Source organism: Labrus bergylta, chromosome 1 (assembly GCF_963930695.1).
Source record: "Labrus bergylta chromosome 1, fLabBer1.1, whole genome shotgun sequence".
Classification (NCBI taxonomy): domain Eukaryota; kingdom Metazoa; phylum Chordata; class Actinopteri; order Labriformes; family Labridae; genus Labrus; species Labrus bergylta.
In genome coordinates this window covers 18,217,891-18,240,328 of record NC_089195.1, presented here as the reverse complement: position 1 = coordinate 18,240,328, position 22,438 = coordinate 18,217,891, and the positions used below count along the sequence as shown (strand labels likewise).

At 38.2% G+C, this 22,438-nt stretch overlaps 1 protein-coding gene across 2 annotated transcripts; it reads left to right on the top strand.

Annotated features, from left to right (window-relative positions):
• Positions 1-579: 579 nt before the first annotated feature.
• LOC109991556 (transmembrane serine protease 6) lies at positions 580-18,284 on the top strand. Of its 2 annotated transcripts, XM_020643880.3 has the most exons (18): positions 581-1,005; positions 3,481-3,604; positions 4,389-4,531; positions 5,513-5,580; positions 5,833-6,020; positions 6,170-6,211; positions 7,122-7,326; positions 7,448-7,584; positions 8,238-8,350; positions 8,974-9,083; positions 9,924-10,060; positions 10,184-10,282; positions 10,544-10,657; positions 11,866-11,982; positions 12,088-12,256; positions 14,227-14,489; positions 15,950-16,086; positions 17,453-18,283. In XM_020643880.3, exons 1-18 carry the CDS (start codon positions 931-933, stop codon positions 17,615-17,617), a joined length of 2,406 nt encoding a protein of 801 aa, XP_020499536.1. In that variant the 5' UTR covers positions 581-930; the 3' UTR covers positions 17,618-18,283. The 2 variants fall into 2 exon arrangements, with proteins under 2 accessions (XP_065811606.1, XP_020499536.1); XM_065955534.1 differs by lacking the exon at positions 6,170-6,211 and having other exon boundaries at positions 580-1,005; positions 17,453-18,284.
• The last annotated feature ends 4,154 nt before the right edge of the window (positions 18,285-22,438 follow it).

The following is a 22,438-nucleotide window of genomic DNA, read 5'->3' as shown; positions in this document are numbered from 1 at the left end:
CAGATAGTCGAATTCATTCTCTTTTGTTGTCACTTGTTTCTTGCTGTTGTCTTTGCAACGTAAGCCTGTATGAAATGATGAAAGAAGAAAGAGAAGAGTTAAAAGTGTTGACATTTCTTATAAAATATTTTAAAATTATGAGCATTTTCTTAGGCTTTTATTGCACTTTTTTTATTTTTTTTTTATTTGTAAGAATATGCATATATTTTTTAAACTTTGGAAGGGTAGACTAGTTTAGCAGCCTAATATTTTATTAGTGCTTTACACATAACAACAAACTTGCAGACAAAAACAGTTTTGGAGAGAAATAAATCTGAATAGAGGGATAGAGATAGTACATTTTGGATGTGAGTTTATCCCCAAGCAGGGAAAACAAGTCATTGTCACCTCAGGCGTTCTCTTTGTGCTGCTGACTCCCTTCATGGCCCACTGGGATTTCTTGTTTGCATGGAAAGTGAAGTGAGAACATAGATAGCCTCACCCTGTTTGATTCCCATCAGATTTGCCTGTGCAAGAGTGGTTGAATCACTGTTGCCAGGCAATGATTGGAGATATCAGTGTTCCTGTGTCTACCTGACTCGTGGCTGCCTTTAGAAGAAATTGTTGCTCTGTGACATGTTTAGCTAGTTATGATAAAGCCATCAGTTATAAGTTAAATTATGTTTTGCTTTTACGCCTCCCCAAGAGAAAACTCAATCCACGTCTGATCAATGTGCAAACACAAAACCAGCTTTGGGAATTATCGATTTCTTTTTTCTTTACCTTTGGACTAACAAACACAGAGGGAGCTGTTCTCTGACTGTCAGAGAAACTTGTCTGGTTATGTTTTCACCATGAATGAAAGCTGTTGAATTGGAAAATCCAGAAATCAAAAATCCACAATTGAGAGTGAAATGATTTCTCAAGCACCAATGGAAGTGGAGTGAGGAGATGGCGCTTGGACAAGGCTCTAAGAAATCTATTTCATGTGACCAGGGGGTCACTTCTGCTTCTCCGAATGGTTGGGTCAGTATTTCTAATATTAAATAGCATGATTAATGCATGTTTAGCCTGTGGATATTTTAGAGTAAAGTCGTTTTTTCATTCTGCAGTTCTGCACAATGTAGGTTTATTTTCAATTATAGGCACAGAGGCTGTTGTTTTGGATGTGATGTTGTTTCATCTTAAATCTGCACAAGATGAAATCACTATCAAAGCAAACACATGCAGATGCAGGCAAAAAATATTAATCAAAAATGAGAAAGCATAATGTATCTGTCTAAAAAGCTTATTTGAAGGGTTATGGTGGAGCTTAAAGAGCCAGGTTTTTAGTTCTTCTGCACTTACCACTTCCTATTATGTTTCGAAGTGGTTGAGCCTTATTTCCTTTAAATGATTCATCACACACTCTTCTCAAAAGAGCTGTGGAAGGGAAACTCCAACAACACGTCAAAGTCTATCTAAAGGTCTTTGGGAGCATTTCTGCATTTCAAAAAGTTGTAGCCTACAAGGCACTGAATAGTTCCAGAGGGGACATTTTGAAACACATGTTTTCAAGTGATGACCTGCTGGGGCTGAAGATAAAAGTTTGAAAATGAGAAAATCTGGTCACGTGATATGGAGTAGGTTAATCAGACCGCTGTAGATCAATTGAGGTTACATTTAAGTTCCAGGTTTTGAAATTTGAATGAAATATAAAATAATCAGAATCAGAATCAGATTTATTGGCCAGGTATGCTTACACACACAAGGAATTTAACTTCGATGAACTGTGCTCTCTTATGTACAGATACAACATCAACAATAAACATAATAAGAAAAGACTAATATTTACATGACTAAATATGAAACGGTGCAGTGGTGAATAGTGCAAAAGATGCTGAAGTTACATGACAATAAGTAAAATGCAGTTATGTGACAGAAGGGTCAATTAAGATGTCAATTACAGTGTTTACATAAATAAGTGTGCGTATATTGATCATTTAAATGAAATTATATATATATATATATATATATATTTTCACAGTGATGGTTTGGTTTAGAGTCATTTCACCGCGACAGGTCTGACTCTCTGTGACTGTTTAGCGTTCATCAGAGTGACAGCCTGGGGGAAGAAACTGTTCTTATGTCGGGTCGTTTTTGCGTACAGTGTTCTGTAACGCCTGCCAGAGGGGAGGAGATTGAAAAGTTTGTGTCCGGGGTGTGAGGAGTCTGCAGTGATACTACCTGCCCGTTTCCTGGCCCGGGACTGGTATAAGTCCTGGATGGGGGGCAGGTTGACACGGATGATTTTTTCTGCAGGCCTTATAGTCCGTTGCAGTCTGTGTCTGTCCAGTTTGGTTGCAGATCCAAACCAGACAGTGATGGAGGTCAGCAAGAAGATCATCGTGTCGGGGTGGTGTTAATGGGCTGGGTGATGGTTGTGAAAACCTGCAATAGAAGCTGTTCAGGTCTTCAGCCAGTCTATTGTTACCTGTAGGGTGGGGGGTGAGTTTCCTGTAGCTTGTGACTTCTCGCAGGCCTCTCCAAACCGCCGAAGGATCGTTAGCTGAGAATTTGTTCCTCAGCTTCTCAGTGTAGATCCTTTTAGCTACCCTGATCCCCCTCGTCAGCTTGTTCCTGGCCTGCTTGAACAGGTCCTGGTCCCCACTCTTGTAGGCCTCCTCCTTTGCCTGACGCAGCTTCCTAAGTTGTGGTATAAACCAGGGCTTGTTGTTGTTGTATGTGCAGAAGTCCTGGTCTTCACACTCTTTGATTCTGCTGGCTTCATCTTTGAATATGCACAACCAAGTTGTAGGTCTTTTGTCTATTTTCAGTTTTTGCTTTCAAAATTTACTTTGCAGGAAACAAATTTGCTTAAAATGAATTTGAAGATTCCCAACATAATGTCGTTGTGCCAAAGATGAGTTTGTGCTAAACTGTTTGTGCATCAGTAAGTAAAACATTTGAACACATTAGTCATTGAAACATTCATTCACAGAAAAAAAATAATTTTCTTTCAAGAGGATATTCTGATATTAACCTCAGAGGTTGCTTGGAAGACGTAAAGGAGTTTGGAAAACGAACCCTGTTTAGTATTACAGTGTAAATACATCATCATGATCAATGTAGGTAATTGGTTTTTTAAAATCTCACGTGCATGTGTTTGCAAGTATGACACTTTCCTCCTTCATCAAAGCAGCAACTTCTCAACTCTGAAACCAATCAGAAAATATATAACTAATGCGAACTGAAACATATGCATCACTTACTGAGTAGGCTAAGTGAGTAATTTGAAAGTGATTGATTCTTTAAAAGAAATATGAAGTATAATATGCTGTTCAGATCATTGTTTTCGGATATATTTCAGCAGGGCAGCCACATAACAACCTTGTGGCTAAAGTTAATCCACTGGGACTGTAACGTGTCTCTTGTGTCCTCACTTCAATGTGCTTTGCAAGGAATTCAGACTGGATTTTATCTTTAACCCCTAAGAGTCAAAGAAATGCCTCTTCTATAAAGGTTGGAGAAGGGGGACTATCTGTGACTCAACAAACCCGGAGGATTCGGTGCTGCAAGTGTCTCCTGGCCTTCCTCCTCATCATCCTCATAGCAGCAGGAGCCATACTAACCTGGTACTTCCTAGGTAGAGAGATTTCTAATTTTTGTATTGGTACATTTTCTAGACAAAAGCGCTTTTCAGGAACTAAAAGACACTATCCATTCATTAAAAAAAGAAAGAACATAGGACAACAACTCAGTTATACAGCTATTCATGTTCCCCTTAAGATGAACCCTACAGCATTTGGTGCTCCCCTGACTTTCCTCTAGTCAGCAAATAGACATTCTAAACTTGTATTGAAATATCAAGAAATCCTTAAGTTGTGTTTCTATTCAATCTGGTTAAGATAATGAATTCATGGTCCCCAGAAAATAAGTCCTAGAAGCCCTTTTTACATTGCTATTCTGCCGCAAAGTAACAAAACTCTGCAATCAATTGGCCTTTGTAATTTTACATTGAACAATGCAACAGCATAATGTCGGTTTCCCAGTCTGTTATTTTAATTGCGTAACGAAGGTTGCCAACATGCGAGAGGCACAATGTGTAAACACCACTAGATTCACATTATCACACACACAGCGCTGTGCTGACATTTAAAGTAACTCCATTTCGCCCTCTGTTTTCTAACTCTGCTGCCGGCTGGTAGGTTTCATATCACTTTGTGGTACATGATCTGCTACTAAATAGAATCCAGGCTTTTCTGTGGGAGAAAAAATATTTCTAGCACTAGGAGAATGTAAGCATGATAATGTCAGCATTCAGCTAAAAACACTGCTCTGCTTATTCCCATTACAGCTAACATGGCTTTAGCCTTCTTAACACTTGGTCATTTATTCTGTGTCTGTAATCACTCTTTTCTCTGTAACAGAATACAGGGTTTGGGTGTTAGAGCCTCGGGTCCAGCAGCAGTACACAGCACACCTGTCCATCCTCAACAGAAACTTCTCTGCTGATCTGTCATTACACAATAGCCCTGCGTTCAGGAAAGAGGCCAGGGCAGTACAGAAAGTGGTGAGTGCAGGCTAAGACTTCATCGGATATTGATGTGGTGTAGAATAACTTTTTTTCATATCTCTTTGGATCTAGACTTCTGATGTTTTTTTGTATGGTCTAAAATGCAATTAGACCAACTGACCAAGAAAAAAGACCAGTAGCATTGTGTTCTTTTGGGAAGATATGACGTAAAAAGAAATATGCAGAAATGGCGTGAAAAGCAACAGAATCCGCCATACAACACTTTAATTAGAATATTTGCTTTACAACAAAGTCAGAACAACAATATCAACAGATGGCGAACAGAGAACATAATGCAGCAGTTTAAAGACATGCGATGAGGGCTGGCAGGAGAAACTCTGGGTAAAGTCAGAGTAAACTATTTGGCTGTTTGTGTTCACACACATAGACCTCCTATTGAAAATATCAGTAGTTTTTCAGTATGTAAGTGTGAAAGCCCTAGAAGTTTCTTAATTAGTTATTTAATTCTAATAAATAGTACATGATGCCATGATTGACAGCTCTGTTGACAAATGCGGCCTCTGCTGCACTGTGTGCACCAGATTAACAGAGCTGAAACATTGAGAGGAGACGTAACAAACAGCAACGCTGTTCCTCTGTGGACTGTACCCCCCTGAGGGATCTTTGCTGTTCTCTCGGTAAGTTAAATGTGTGATTTCTTTAGCGGAAGCCGCATGACATCAATACCGCAGCTTTTCCAGACGATCCCTTTACTGCATGCACAGACTCTGGTTGCAAAGTTGCAATATGTCAGCACCGCAGATATTTTAGCTTCATCCTAATGGCAGAGGCTGAGGCATTACGTCCATTTGGAAACTTTGATACAGCACAGAAGGGATAAAAAAGGAAAACAATTGTCAATAAGCATTCAGAAGATAAAACATTAGGGGTGATGACATTCTGGATTAAGCCTACTGATACTTGTACACATTGTGCAGTTGTGTAACATGTTAAGACATGATATTGTCCTTTTTTTAGGTAGAGAAGATAATGAAGGCCTCGACTCTTTCTCGATACTTCAACTACACTTCTGTGTTTGCCTTTGGGTAAGCGGATTATAACTTGTAAAATAACTTTTAACCAATGTATAAGATGACAATCACTTCCATAGAATGCCATAGAATTTCTCCAACTTTCACATTTCTCAACCAAAATTCCATAGTGCACCTTTATCTTGCTGAGGCGATATAAAAGTGTATGAAAAAAGTGCACTGTGATATAGCCTTGTGGGTGTGGTTGTATGTACATAAAATTTGCATCCACTTTGCAGATTTTGTTTTTGGCTGACTTTTCTGCAGGGACGGGAGTGTTGTGGCTCACTTCTGGATAATAATGTCAGTGCCAAGCAGCCATGTTGAGAGGATCACACTAGGGATGGTCACCAATAGCCTGGAGACGGGCCTGAGGTGGTACAGAGAGTCAGAGGAGGAGGACACAGCCAGATGTGATGGATACCTCCTCCACCTTCCCTCACTGTCTGTCAGTGGTGAGAGCAGGAGAGGGAGGGACAATGTGTGTTGGTGTAACAAAGAAATGAAATGTTTGGGAATCCTAAAAAACTAAGAAACGAGGACATGAAAAGTGCTTCAATTATTTTCTTTAATTTCTCTTGTCTTTTTGTTATGCCCTCTACAGAAACCGACAGCAGAGTTATAGATCTTTTGAAAGCTTCATTTGGTATCACACTTTATTTTCCTTTGTTTTTTTTCACAATTTCTTGTCATTAAGTTATTAATTATGAGGTTTAATTTACAGCATTATTGCGATTTTTTAATTAAAAGATAAGAAATTCACATTCAAGCTGATCAAAATGGACAAAAGTAGTTTATCAATTATTTTAATTTCAGTCAAAGACAAAAAAATCAGTAATCACAATGTGTTCCTATTTTTGGAATTATGACTTACTTACATGTCATTGTTAGCTTAAATTATGATAAGAACAAAGACAGAATGGATTGCTGTCCTGGAAAGCATTCAAAGCTCACTCTAAAGTGAGTTCACTATTGTATAGTTACACCTGTATGTTAAGTGATCATTCTTAAACACTGTACAGACTGCAAAGTACGTCATAGTGCTCTTCAAAAATATGTGCACAACTGATGGTTACTCAGAAGGCACTTTTTACCATCATGCACTTCTGTTAATGAAAAAAGTTATGTTGTCATTTATTGCAAAATATAATAATTCAATTTTTTTTCCATTTTGCAAATAAGCTCACTAAGTCATTATGTACCTAAAAATCCCTTGTGAAAATTGCAATAGTGAGAAGGGTGCAGTGAAGAAGAGAATGATGTCAGACACAGCTGACACATTTTGAGCTGTCTTGACAAGGGACATATAACGTTGCTTTTGATGCTAACTCTTAAAATATTAGCAGTGCTAGGTCACTGAAGGCTTACTAATTCCTACAGTAACCTACACATTAGAGCAATCTAATCCGTTTTACAGTAATTCACTTCAAGACACATTTTATATCAAATATTTTTAATTATGGCAATGCATAGGCTTATTCAAAACGACACAATTCTAAGCTGCAAAGACTTGCTGTGTTGATAAAATGCTAATTTTGTGCCAACCTTTCCTCAAGATTGTTATCGCTACCACAAGGTGGTTTCCAGTAGTCCTGTGGCTCTCCGTGGACCCGACACACAACGTTCCTCCTGCCTGTGGCACCTCCAGACTGCCCCCGGCTTCCAGCTGGAGCTCCACATGGAGTGGCTGCTGCCTGAGTGCCGGGACAGGCTGGTGGTGTACAACTCCCTGACCCCCACCGATACTCATCTCATCACCTCGTGAGTTTTTTTAATACAAATTTAGACACATTTAGGCAGACCCCCCCCCCCCCCCCACCTCCTTACAACTGTCAGTTTATTTGTATAATATTAAATATTTATTTTTAACCCTCTGACCTAGTGTGTATGGCTGCAGCAGACATGAGCGTGTGGTGGGCGTCCTGTCTTCAGGCGAATGGTTAACTGTGGTTTGGAAACAGGGTCTGTATAACTACAAGGACCCCTTCTCGCTGTCTGCCCAGGCCTGGGACCACCAGGGTAAGACATCATGAAAGCATCCGCCCTCTTTTGACTCTTCAGAAATGTTTCGGTGTTAAATACTGTTTGACCCCAACCTAAAGAGCATACAACTATTCACAACTGGTCCAAATTATGAATAATCACTCCACTACCCAGCCCAGAGAAAAAAATAATAGTTAAAATGTTGATCTTCTACAGCTCCAACACCAGGCCTAAGCATGACAAGATGTTAATTGTGCCTTATGGTGATATGTTTCTTCATTTACAAGTGTAACACCAGCCCAGTGCTGGCAGAAAAAATAATGCTTTCCCAGGTCAGGTCAATCTTATTTAGAAGAATGTCCAATTTTCATTCAGGTCGTCTTCTAATGATATAACATACTTACAGTGTAAAAATGCATGTTTCCTCAGCAGCTGTACCCATTTAAGACTTTGTTTATGACATGACTCTGCCATGAAGCAGGATAGTAAAGCATTTTTATTAGCAACCTGCTCTGTTGTTTTAAAATTGGATTGCAATCTGTACAGCGCTTGATCCCTCATTGTTCATGATGATCTTTAATCATCTCAGTTCTATCTCTGGTTTTCTAGTTTACCTTAATCAAATCCTCGAAGTAGAGTGTATTTGTTTTAATTGGTTTTACTCTCCTCTCTGCATTTCTCTTTGTCAGATTGTAACTCCACTATAGAGCTGAAGTCAGTATCAGGTGTCCAGGGGACACTGAGGACACCTTTTTTTCCAAGCTACTATCCCCCTGACACTAACTGTACCTGGAGCTTCATTGTAAGACACTCCTTCCACATGTGTGTGAAGATGTGATAATGTTGACGTTGCAGGTCATAGATGTAGAGAATAATCAAGATTTCTATAATTTAAACCACTTTCCATCCCTTAGTTACTAAACAGACAACAGATAGGAACATCTTGAAGGACATTACGCCATTTTTTGAAGTAAAACAACAGCATACGTGATATCATTTCTAGCTACGATAGGCTACAGCTTAAATTTCTCAAACACTTTATTGGTGTAGCAATGGAACTTTTTAGATATATTTTACACCTTTCTTAATGTTAGCTATTTAATGTTAGTTAAGTGCTCGTGTTAGCTGTTTTCCAATGGTAGCTTATGTGTTATATATTTTACACTGAACTATAACCCAAAGTCCCTCCTGTCTTGTTGATCATTTTCACTACCTATTTTATTTTCACCATTTCAGTTTTAGTTGTTGACCAATTGAGATAACTTTGTCAGATTCCCTGTATTTTATGGCTTGGAAGATGAAACAGCCATAGGACATTATCATAAAAATTAGACTTTACATTCTGAGTGTGACACCAGAGAAACAATGTGCTGTAAATAATGCTGCAATGTATTAAGGTGTTTATTAAAATCTATGTGATTGCAGATGCCCAGTTTGGGGTTGGGTTTGTCTCTAGAATTTGAGGGCTACGAGCTGAGCAGAGCCGCCTACAACCAGGCCTGCACACAGGGACAGTGGATTATCCAGAACCGTAGGTAAGCTATGTTACAGTGAGCTCCAGATGTGTGTCTGAAGCAGTTATAGAGCAACAGTAAAAGCTTCATTAAAAGACATATACTTGAGTTGGGCTTGAAAGGTAGAAAATAACAGTAATGCAAACATGAAGACAATAATGTCAGAAATGTCCTATTATGATGATTGGTTTGGCTTGTTGACTCAAATGTATCTGTTTTTCTTTGGTTATACCACAGCCTTATCCACTATCATAAAGACTAAAAGTGTCTGGATCAACTAATATAAATGCGTAATTTTTCATACCCTCTAACGAGCATGTTGACATACTATAAATCAGCTTTCAGAAAATATATTTTTTAATTCCCTGTCATTTTGTTTCTAACTGACTTGTTAAATTATTTTTTAAGTGTCAGGTGCTCAAATATCAGATAGAGAGTAATTGAGTAATTTGCAACAGAAATGAACCAAACACAGATGGCAGCAATAAATACAAACTATTTTAATTTAGAGACAGGATGCACCTGCGACAAGTAAACACAGACAGATCAGAAAAGTTGCATCTTACTGTAATATCTATTGTTAGCATCCACCTGTGTGTGGTTGATGTCTGACAGGAAGCATAGATCAGTGGTGTGCATGTTAAAATGACCCAAGAAGGTCAGGATGTGCAGACTATCAGTGTTTTTTTTTAAAGAAACAGAACTAATGAACCAAACTACGCAGATATACATCTTTATAAAGACTTTTTTTTTAAATGAACAACTGGAGGTAGCAGCGTCCCACATTAGCTTCAGGTTTGGTGACCACATTGCATGATACCTATGAAATATTGATTTTCAGTGTCTCTGTCCTTCTTTCAGGCATTGTGGTGTCAGGAGCCTGCAGTCATACAGTGAACGCCTCTTCTCACCGATAGCCACTGTTGTCATGACATCAGAGGTATCACTCACAGGGCCGGGCCTTCAGCTGCAATACAGCGTCTTCAACCTGTCAGATCGTAAGTGGTGGAAGCAGGAGATTCAGGCTACCAATGAGGACAAATTAACTCTGAGTCATGTTTAAAACTAGTATGTTGAAGAACGGGGTTGTATGTGTTTACATGTTTGTTTGTGTTTTATAGCTTGTCCAGGCCAGTTTCTGTGCACTGTTAATGGCCTGTGTGTTCCTGCCTGTGATGGAATCAAGGACTGTCCAAATGGTCTTGATGAAAGGAACTGTGGTATATATTTATCTTTTTAATTAATTACCTTACTCATTTCTTGTTGTACAATTTGTTGGATCCATGGGAACAGAAATGGATTAGATGTGCTTAAAGAGTTTTTTTTAAATGGTTATGACCACCACACAGCTCCAGTAGAGCTCAATTCATTCAGACGTTGATGACTTTGCACTTCAAATTATCTCAGGTTTACTGTAATATAGCGTTTCCAGAATGTATCAGACACATTCAATACCTTATGTCTGTCTGTGTATGTTCCAGTGTGTGCGGGACAGTTCCAGTGTCCAGAGGACAGTCAGTGTGTTGATTACTACAAGTTGTGTGACCAACACCCAGACTGCCCTGAAGCAACAGATGAGATGAACTGTACAGATGGTAACACACTCAAATCACATAATGTGCAGAATCAGACACACACCCACAAATACCAGACTGCCTTTAATTCAAACAAATTTTTTAGTATTTTTTTCCAGTCAGGATTTTTTTTTACATACAGATTCTTGTATTCCCAACAAATCTTCCTTTTCAGAAGAATACAAAATGAAACATCACTGGCACTGCTCTTTCCTGGTTAACATCCTACCTCACTGACAGACAACAGTTTATCAACATCAATAACTGCTCCTCCTCCATAGCGCCTTTGTCCCAAGGCGTCCCCCAGGGTTCGGTGCTTGGTCCCCTCCTGTTCATCATATCATTGGAGTCATCTTTGACAGCCAGCTCTCCTTTGATCACCACGTCACCCAGCTCAGCTCAAAAATATAGCCCACCTCCGTCCGCTACTCTCATTTTCTGCTGCTGAAACCCTAATCCATGCATTCATCACATCCAGACTCGACTATTGCAATAGCATCCTTTTCAGCACATCATCCAAAGTCCTTAATAAACTTCAATACATCCAAAACTCTGCTGCACACCTCCTCACCCACACCCGAACACACGAACACATCACCCCTGTCCTGCAAAATCTCCACTGGCTCCCTGTCCCTTACCGTATCCAATTAAAAATCCTTCTCCTCACACATAAAGCCCTTAACCACCAGGCCCCCTCCTACCTCACGGCTCTCCTTCACCCTCACACTTCTGCACGCAGCCTCCGTTCTTCAAAAGCCAACCTTCTATCTCCCCCTCTTAGAACCAAGCACCAAACCTGGGGGGACAGAGCCTTCTCCATAGCTGCCCCCTCCCTCTGGAACTCCCTACACACATTCAACACTGCACCGACCCTCCTACTTTCAAATCACGAATCAAAAAAAGCTTTTAATGTATGATTGTGATGTATTTTCTGTTTTCTGTAGTTTACCTTTATTGTTGTTATCTTTATGATTTGTGTGTAATGTTGCAATGTCTGTTAGTCTGTCCTTACTGTTTTTAATTATTGTACAGTGTCTTTGAGTTTTTAAAAAATGCTTATAAATCAAATGTCTTATTATTATTATTATTATTATTATTATCAACAAATAATCAGTATTGAAATGTATTTTGCGGAGACTCTAACAAATTAAAGTTGAATATATGTGCATGTGTGTGTGTGTGTGTGTGTGTGTGTGTGTGTGTGTTTGTTTGTTTGTTTATGTATCTAGGTGTGCAGTGTACAGATATGACCTATGTTTGTGCTGATGGAACATGTTTGAAGAAGCCTAACCCAGAGTGCGACTTTGTCACAGACTGCCCGGACCAGTCAGATGAGAAACAGTGTGGTAAGAAGATAAACACACAATATTTTCGTTGTTAATAACATATATATATATATATGAATCTGTTATAACATCTTGGCTTTGAAATACTTCTGTCTATGTATTCAGATTGTGGCCTCAGGCAGTTCTCCAGCCGAATTGTTGGGGGTACCAACGCCTCAGAGGGGGAGTGGCCGTGGCAGGTCAGCCTGCAGGTTCGAGGTACCCACATCTGCGGGGGCACTCTAATCTCCAGCCAGTGGGTGGTGTCTGCTGCTCACTGTTTCTATGACGACCGGTGAGTGCAGGAAGAGGGGGGAGGAAGTGGTGTGTTGATTGAGCTGTGAAAATGTTCTTGTTATGTTTTGTATTAGAACAATTCTAAATACCTGGAATGAAGAGGTGGAGACCAGAGTTCGTCATAAAAATAAAGCGTATGGATTTAATTAGGCTACAAAAGATAGATAGAGAAATCATTATTTAAATAGAGGGGGAAAGGTTTTATAATAATGTAGACATTTGTTATATTTTCTGTTGTTAATTAAAAGTAGCGATTTCAGTCGGGACTTTAACTCTAGATTAAAAATTGATTATATTAATCTTGTCTGTTTTGATTTGGAGGCGGACGTGACGTGACGATTTATGTTTAATTTCGCACAGCATTGTGGGTGGTAAAATACCATTCATTTCCTGAAAGCACACATCTGATCCATACTGCATAAAACCCGGAAGTTAGTATCCATACTGAAATGTTCAGTACACTGAGGTGGACCAAAAAAATGCATACTGAATGACCACGAAAGTTCAGTATACTGAAACTCCCTACTGAAATGTACACACTGCCTACTGAACTGTGGCTATTCGGAAACGGCAAGTGACTTTATTCTCCTGCTGTATGCAGCCTGATTGACACAGGTGATTCCAATTCTCCCATCTCGCCCAGAGATGGGCGGAGCACCAACTTGTCAGTCACAAGGAAACAGAGCGGGAGGGTAGAGACGACACAGAACACAACACAACCCATAACAGTTCTCAAAACAGGAGCAGCTTAAGTTAAGAGTGTTGTTGTTTTTTGGTAGTTTATTTGTAGATAACTTTTGCATAATTTGTTGGAAGAGGTTGATTATATTTTCTTTTGGATGATGGTTGCCTAAAATGTAATTCAATGAAGGAGGGTTAATGATATGACATGAAAATAGAACAATATTCATTCATTAGTTATTTCCAAAGACTGGGGTACGTTTATATGGAAGCGATTAGTGATCAGAATTCAAATGATAAAGCTAATTTGAAAATTCAAATGCATTAACAGAAATGCTTTTTAATTTTCAGAATATGAGTGTATTATTTGACTCAAAAATAAAATGATGATTAATTTATCTAATTTGAATTTTAGTTTTCAACTTCAAAAATGCACATTCTTTGACTGAATTAAAATGAGGAAGAAAATGGCATTTGTTTTATCATTAAAGATTCACCCCGCCACCCATCGTAGTGCGCGTTCTGCCCGCTCGCCTCATAGACTGTAAACATTACATTTACCTGCCTGGGAGCTGGAGTCTGACGTCACTTTCCTGCGCCGTCCACTTTGTCATTTCGTTTTCGAGTTGGTTTGAATTATGATCACTTTTTAGCACGGCAAGTTTGAAAAGGAAAAGCCAAAGCCCTTTTCGTTTTCATTTGAACGATGTCATACAATATGCATACATAGAGAGTAAAAGTATAATGCAAGCTGGATGACTGAATATTCATTTTAAATATAGGTCAAATAATGCACCTATATTCTGAAAATTAAAACGTGTTTCTGTTACTGTATTTTCGTTTTAAAATTAGCTTTTTCATGTGAATTATGATACAGATTTATCGGGGCATTTTTTTTAAATGATAAAACAAATGCCATTTTCTTCCTCATTTTAATTCAGTCAAAGAATGTGCATTTTTGAAGTTGAAAACTAAAATTCAAATTAGATAAATTAATCATCATTTTATTTTTGAGTCAAATAATACACTCATATTCTGAAAACTAAAAAGCATTTCTGTTAATGCATTTGAATTTTCAAATTAGCTTTATCATTTGAATTTTGATCACTAATCGCTTCCATACATTTAAAGACAGAAAAAGCATCTCTCAACAGTAAACGACTGCACCTACTGTAGAATATTATGATAAGTTATATCAAAATTATTTGAAATGTCATTGTAAAGACAAAAGGCTCACTTATTTTGCTGTAGCACCTAATAACTGTTTTCCTCCTCTTCCTCGAGCAGTCTGTACTCACCCTCAATGTGGACGGTCTACCTGAGTAAACTCCTGCTCAGTCGCAGCAGCCCCACTGAGGAGGTGGCTCGAGTTCAGAGGATCCATCTTCACCAATACTACGATGACGAGTCCCATGACTTCGACCTGGCCCTGCTGAAGCTCGACCGGGTGGCAGTATACGCTCGACCCGCCTGCTTGCCTCCATCGACCCATCAGCTGGAGCCAGACCTGCTCTGCTGGGTCACCGGCTGGGGGACTCTGCGTGAAGGAGGTGAGGAAGGAAAGAGGGAAGAGAAGCTTGGCGGCAATGGGAGGGACAATAGAGGGTGAAATATTGGAAGTAATAGTACATTTCCTAAAGTTTAGTTTTGAAGCTGGGATCACTTTAAGTTTACAGGTGGCCTTGTGTAGTGGCTGATTGCTTGGTGTTAACATACCATAACACAAAGGATTAATAAAAGGACAAAAACTGTCATCATAGCATGAGACTCCGTTAACCATTTCTGTTTCCTCCTTTTTACGCCTTGTCCTTCCCCCTGAGAACCCCCTTTCTGTTGGACTAGGATAGCCTCCCACTGTGAGATGCATATGTCAAAAGGTAACTCTAGAGGATGCCAGGGAGTCTGTCCTGAAATTTACCGGTAGTTTGAAGAGTGCATGTGAAAAAAGGCTATATATGCCCTTTTTGCTTTTCATCAGCTGGTCCAAACTTGCCCTTGCATCTCTACTGGAATCTTTTTTTTCTCACTACACCAATTAAAAAAACCCTATCTCCCTCGCAAAATACAACCAGCGTATCCTCATGTCCCTCAACTGTCCTTGGTGCCTCTCTGCCTCTCAAAATTCCCAAGGTAGATTCCAGCAACAGCATCAGCTGTGTTGTGTTATTGGCGTCGTTTTTCAGATTCTTTGATAAATATCAAACCAATTTTATGGCTTGATGTCAGTTAATTGAGGCATTTTTAGAACAAATAAAAAGGTATCTGACCTTACTGCACCTGGCCTTTTTAGCTTGTTTTTTCATTTATTGATTTATGAACTCTGACCATTTTAGATTAAAGTAAAAGGTTTTATAAGCGTGACCATTTTCAGATAGACTTTTATTTGGTGCTTTTGACTTTCAGGTTTATATTTTAAATAGTTGTTCTGTTATAAAGGTTAATATGTTACCAGATTAGCAATAAACATTTGTCCCCAGGCTTATGTATCATGTAGTATAATGCAGTGTTTTCATTCAAAGAGATTTGTGCAGCTCTTAAAATAAAACATTTATTTTGTGGCACTTACTTCTATCACGATGAAGAAGGTCTTTGTGTAGGATCTTTGGTTTGCAATTTTGTTAACAAGGCAAAAACAGATGAAATGAACTTCTTTGAATGCAGGGGAAGAGAGATAGATTGTTATCGAGTTTGGTTGTGGTTTCTAGAATGCACTCAATAAACTGTGTGAAGCATTCTGTGGTTTGTTTTCGTAGAAATTCACAGCATTTATGTGGCTTTGTAACTTTTTAATGGAAAACATTTTCTAGTGTGTGGTTACAAGACTATATTCCTACGTGTGAGTGAAAACTGCAGTTCTCAGGAGACCAAAGAAGCATTTCAACTACTTTACAATCAAATGTGACCGCTGTCTTGATATTGAATTACACATTGCCTCTCATCACAAATACACAAGAAAAAAAAGGATGAATTTATGACCGTCTCCAGCTGACCATTTTTTTTTTATCTTCAGGCAGTGCCAGTGTTGTGCTTCAGAAGGTGGATGTTCGCCTGGTCAGTGAGGAAGCCTGTGTTCGATCCTATGGTCACCTGGTCACTCCCAGAATGCTTTGCGCCGGTTACCGCACAGGAGACAAAGATGCTTGTCAGGTAAAGAAAAAACATACAGCACTTACTACATACATATATAAGAAAGTGGGTTTTTTTTACATTTAAGGCTGGAATAAAATATTTTCCTATCAGCAAAGGATGAAAACAACAAATTAATAAAAGGTGAAAAAAGGTTGGATATCTATTTTTAATCTCCACAGTTGTCATTGAATGTAAGGAGGTTTCAGGCAGACTAAGACCATGTTGACACCGGGCAATAAAATGTGTCCTGAGTAAACCATACAAATAGACAGCTCCAAGCTCAGGTGTGAACACATCAAATGGTAGACATCATGTAGGCCACAGGTGCAGCACACCCCCAGCTTTTATTAGTTTAATTATTTCCCGGCCTTTCTAAGAAGTTTACGCATTATGGTGGGCTTTACAGGAAGAAATTATGTCCCATATTGATTCATTAAAGGACAATGTATTGTCAACAATATTCAATAATAATCCCCTGGGAAACAGATAAAAGTAGGTAAAAGGGTCTCATGAATGTGAGAGTACATAAGTTTCATATAGAAGATGAGTGAATCTCACACAAATGTTTTTGCAACACTTTAAAGAGACTTTAGTCTTCAATGTAGGTCATACATCTAACCGTCAAACCACACAATTGTGGAGTAGCATTGTAAAGTTCATGTCAAATTTCTGTCAGTTATTTTACTCTGCCTCTGCCTTTCTTTTTCACACAAGCACCTTCTCTCAGCCCCTCTCTTTGTAATCAGGCTGCATCAAAAAAAAAAAAAAAAATCAGTTGATGGTTTTCATAATGACAATTATATAGCTGCGTGTTATTTTACATAAAGTTGGTTGGTAGGAACTCAAGTGATCACTGGAGATGCATTCTGGGCAGGTGTGAACAGAAGTACTAAGGTCCGCTCTGTAAGCACAAAAACATGGCAACTTTATAAGACGTTCATGCTGTGTTTGGAACTAGAGTTTTACTGCCCTCAAGTGGCGAAAACAAAGCAGTTCATGCATTTCTGAGGCTCTACTTGCAGTTTGCAGTTGAGATCATAACTTTAGTTAGATTAACAAAAGAAGAGCAGACAAATATTGGATTAGTTTGTTTTTTTTAAACTATTTTGGTTTTGTTGATTACAGCCCAAATACAATCCATTTTAATTTTCAGTTGTAATAACACAAAATATGGAAACGTTAAAAGTGAGGGTTATCCACCAGAAGAAGAACAGTGGAGCTTAATAAATAATTAAAAAGCCATTTCTGTCACAAATTTCCTTAAAGCCAGACATCTAGCCATAAGGTGATATCATAGTGGAGTCACCAGTAATTAGCCACATCCATCTTATTTATTATAACTTTTTGTTGTGGTTAAACTACCTGCCTATATCACATCTTCCAGGGAGACTCTGGAGGTCCCTTGGTTTGCCAGGAGCCGTCAGGTCGCTGGTTCCTGGCCGGTGTTGTTAGTTGGGGCCGAGGCTGCGGACGTCCAGACTATTATGGCGTCTACACCCGCATCACCAGGCTCACTGACTGGATCAAACAGGTCATCAGCAGCCCCTGAGTCATTGGTTATCTTTATCATGTTTTAAATCACTATCCAATGTCCTGAAACTGGGGGCTGATAAAACATTACCCATGCAAGAAGAAAAGGAACTGGTAGACAAATGTTTTTAGGATCAAAAGATGGTCTGTGAAATGCTTTAGTAACAATCAAATGGAATGTTTGTAAAGAATGGTGATGGGGTTTAATAAAATATTTGTAAACTACTGTATAATCCTTTGTTTGACATTCTAACAAACCAATCGTCTTTACTTAAAAGGTATTGAGCTACAGCCATTTCCTTCTTCTGAAATGTCCTTTCATTGTCTTTTTAAGTTTTGTAGTGTTTATATTTGGTTGGAAAAATTTGGCAGTTGGAGTCATTAATGATTTCATGAAAATCTATCCAACATCTGAAACATGACACAAACACGAAACAACGCTTTGTTGATGCTGAAAGAGAATAAGGATAACTAAGGATACATCTTCCTGGGACCATAAATATCTGTGCAAAATTTCAAATTACTCCATCCAATAGCTTTTGACAAATCTCAATTTGGGCCATGGAAACTAACTTGTCTGACCAATTAAAATATCCATTTTTAGACTTATACCAATAACATGGGCAACAACTAGGGATGTACTACATATATATCGGTTGAGATAATTTTTTCGGCCATTATTAGTAATATTTTATATTTATTTATTATTCCAATAATGAAATTTAACTAATAAAATGAACTGATAATAATACTGTTCCTTTACTTATCAACAAGCCTACACATTCCAACACAGTATGGTATGCAAACCAACATTGAACATAGAGAAAAGAACACGAGCACAGCCACAGCAAGAGTATACATGACATCACCAGTGTGAACAGAATAGAATAAAATGTGTGTGATGTTTTGCTCCTTGTCAGAGCAGAATAACATGATTGTAATTTGCAAAACGTGTGCCGCAAGGTTTCAGCGGGGAGGCAAACAGTTTTAACACACTGAATCTTATACAGTAAGTCAGCGAAGTAATACGAAGTAGCAGCAGTTGCTAGCATTAGCACCAAGTCAAAGGTGGGTACCATAGCACAGACTCAACAGGCATTTGAAAACAGTGTTTGAAAGAGACAGCACAAAAGCAACGTAAAATCTCATGAAAACGTGTATGTATAAAAAACATTTTGGTGAAAAGGAAAAGTAATTTGGTTATTTTAAAGCATTAATTAACACAGGGGCTGGATAACTAAATGCATGTACTATATGTTGTGCCTTATTGGTTATCTGCGGAGAGTAAAACAGTTATTCATTTTTACAAGGTTAAAAATATAAATAACACAAAAAGTCAACTGTTTTTTTTGGTTTTAGGTGTTTCCATTGGAGATGTTAGCTAGAGAATGTTAATTTAGGCCGACAGTATGTCCTTTTTTGCTGACTACATGTTGAGCCTGTCTTATCCCCAGATGTGAATACACTATATTCTAAGAACTTATTTTTAAAAAGCAATAATGTTAAAATATATTGGTAATCTTAGGAGCAGGTGATTATGCATATTGGCTCAATAAAATTCACATCATGCAACCCTAGTAAAAAATGAACCTATGCCAGTGCATCGGTTTGTTTTTGATTTGAAACTAGAGGGGCTTATTTTTATCGGTGTATGAATTACTGTGTTCAAGGGGAGGCCATCTTTCTTTTAAGCTGATTTTACTATCAAAATTATAAATATTCTTAAAAGAATTTGGAGCAGGTTCCAGTGCTTACCATCCAACTTTGTTATTGGATGCTTATACTGTATGCCAAATAGTAACCTTCAATGCTAATAAATGTTTTTAACATTATTCTTTGGAGTGTACTGTGAGAAGGCAGACTCAGAGGGAAGAACAAACATCTAGCTGTGGGAGTGTCACCCACCTAGGGGAGGGGTTACTGCCCTTTGTGATGCCTGTTTGAGCACACATTTCCTGAAATGTGGAGCCGGCAAAAGAGATCAAGGATGGACTTTTCATGCAATTGGGGGGTTTGTAGACAGATTAGGGACACATATTAGTGTTGGAAAAACATAATAAAGTGTGTCTTGCATTATATGTAACCTTAAGAAAAACACAAAAAACAGGTTCATGTAACCCATTGATGACATAGACAAAATTACACACTGCTTTTTGTCTTTAAATGTATAGTGCATAACAAATTAGCATTAGATTTAGCATTGACTCCTTTTGGCATTAAGTCTTAATAAGCAGATATATTTCTTAAACAGTCAAATGAATTGTCCACCTGAAAATAAAAGCATTTAGCTTTAAATTAGAAATGGATAAAGCCCCCCATTATGTCAACCAATGGTGTAAGGATAAAGTTGTTAAGCCATTGACAACAACAACAAAAACAAAAGGATGGTCACATGTTGATTTTGTAAATCTTATCCAGTCCACTGAGACAAACAGAGCACTGTCTGAGATGCCAAGACTACCAAATTGGGCAACTGAGCTTGAGTTATTAGATGTATTTGAACTGAAATCCTTACTTCCTTTGCTTCTCATAGCACAACACAAGTCCCCAGGGGTCCTAAAATGGAGATTGGTTTGTTTTCACTTCATTCATAATGAGCTCTTACAGAGTCTTGGCAGCAGAGGACGACATCAATGCAGCTCCCTTAACCTCTTAATCTTTGGCCAGTTAATCAGTAGTGTCAAATCATACAGCAATATATTTAAGCTGTAGGTAAAACAAACCATTGAGCTGAAGGCCCATTACTGTCAGGAAAGTGATAACATACAAATGAGTGTGTTCATAAGAGGAGGATTGATTTGCCAAAATCAAAGCACAGAAAGACAGAAGAAAAATAATGGCAGACTATGCATGGCATGATGATAAAAATATGGACATCAGCCATCTGCTCTTATGTTTTGCTTCGATTGAGCCTGCCCCAGCCAAATAGGCCAACCTTGTATTGAAATCAAAGTAGACAGTGATCACAATACTTACGTTAGGTATGGAGAGCAGCACTGTCAAAATTGAGAGGTTTATTGTTAAGACTCCAAAGCCATATTCCCCCAAAATCTGTGTTTTTTCCAAGTGAAACCAACCAATGCATGCTGGAGTTTTAGATTTTTATTAATTTGCATTGTCAAGTGAAGTTTTTTTTTATATAGCACATTTCAGCAACAAGGCAATTCAAAGTACTTCATACATGACATCAAAGGCATCATGACAAAATGAAAAAGAAACAAAATAGAAAATTAAAAAAAATAAACAATTAATAATCACAAAGAAGATTATATATGAAAATATGTTTTAAAAAAAAAACCATCCAAAACAAACAAATAAATAAATATCACATTAACCAAAAATAAGACGTAGAAATACAAACTACTATTCTTGCGATATTTTAAGATGGTATAGGCTGATCTTTATTTATGTGGCTGTTAAAATTAAGGCCTGAGTCCATAATTACACCAATATTTCTGGCTTGATTTGTAGATTTCTGTGGATGGATCCAAGGTAATCACTGAATTTTTCTTCTTTAAGGCTGTAGATGAGTATTTCAATTTTCGTTATTTATTTGGGACTGTAGTCATGTAATAACACTGAGATACAGAGTTGTGTGTTGTCTGCGTTACGGCGGTGAGAGATGTTATGATATTCTAGTATCTGAGCAAGCTGTAGCTTGTAGATGTTAAATAGAATGGGCTCAAGAATTAATCGTTGTGGAACACCACATATCATCAGATTCATAATTACCAAATTACTCAAAATAGTCCCTGTCTTGTAAGTATGTTGTGAACCAATTCAGTACAGTACCAGAAGGCCCACCCACTGTTCCAGTCTGTTGAGCAGTATGGTGTTGTCAACTGTGTCAAAAGAAGAACTGAGATCAATGCTCAGCTGAATGTGATTTAATTAATTTTTGTCTCTTTACTGTGGTCCAAGAAAGTGTAGAGTTCCTAAAAGACAACCTTTTTGAGGATGACTTGAATATATGCCTATAGCTGTTTATATACCGAGGCATCCAGGTTAGACTTTTTTGTGCTTTAATAACAGCAGTCTTCAGGCCACATGGAAAAACATCTGACTGAAGAGAGCTGTTCACTATCTGTAATACATTTGGTGCTAAGAATGTAAAAAAGTTGCCTGGCAGAGTGTCATGGCTGCAAGTAGTTGGTTTTAAGTGATAAACAGTCTCTGCTAGAGTAACGTAATTGTTACGTGCCGTAGTGTTGTGAGTGTATGTTTTTGTGTTTGTGTTTTCTCTCCCTCTCTCTCCTGTGTGCTCCCCAGGTGTTGCTTCTCAGCCTCAGAATGCCGAGCCACGCCTGTGGCAATTTACCAATCAGCATCTGAGATATAAAGAACAGGAGAGGAGCCAGTCAGTTGCAAGTGGGTGATTTGGCTGAGTGTGTGCCTGTGTCTTTGACGATGAATGACTTTAGTGTGATCCTACTGTGGAAGCAGTGTGTTTTGATTGAGGCCTCATTTTTAGTTGTATCTTGCCTGTTAGTTGACTTTTATTTATTTACGATTGAATTGGCTTCTCTTTTGTTTTGTGTTTTGTAGAAGAAGCTTGTTTTGTCTTTAACATTTGTATTCGGTTTGTTAATAGATTATTTTAAGGTTTGCTTATATTTAGTTTCTCCTTCTTTTCCCTGGGTTTTATTTTGTTACTCCCCTAAATGAATCTAGGACTGTTATGTGTTGTATGTACCTATTGGAATGCTAAATCCTCTCTGCACAACAAATTTACCTCTCTATAGGTACTAATAAAGAAAACTTAACGTAATCTAGGAGGTGGAACTGTTCAAACTTGACAGGAGTGGAGGCACAGGTGACATTATTATTCTACCCAAAATAA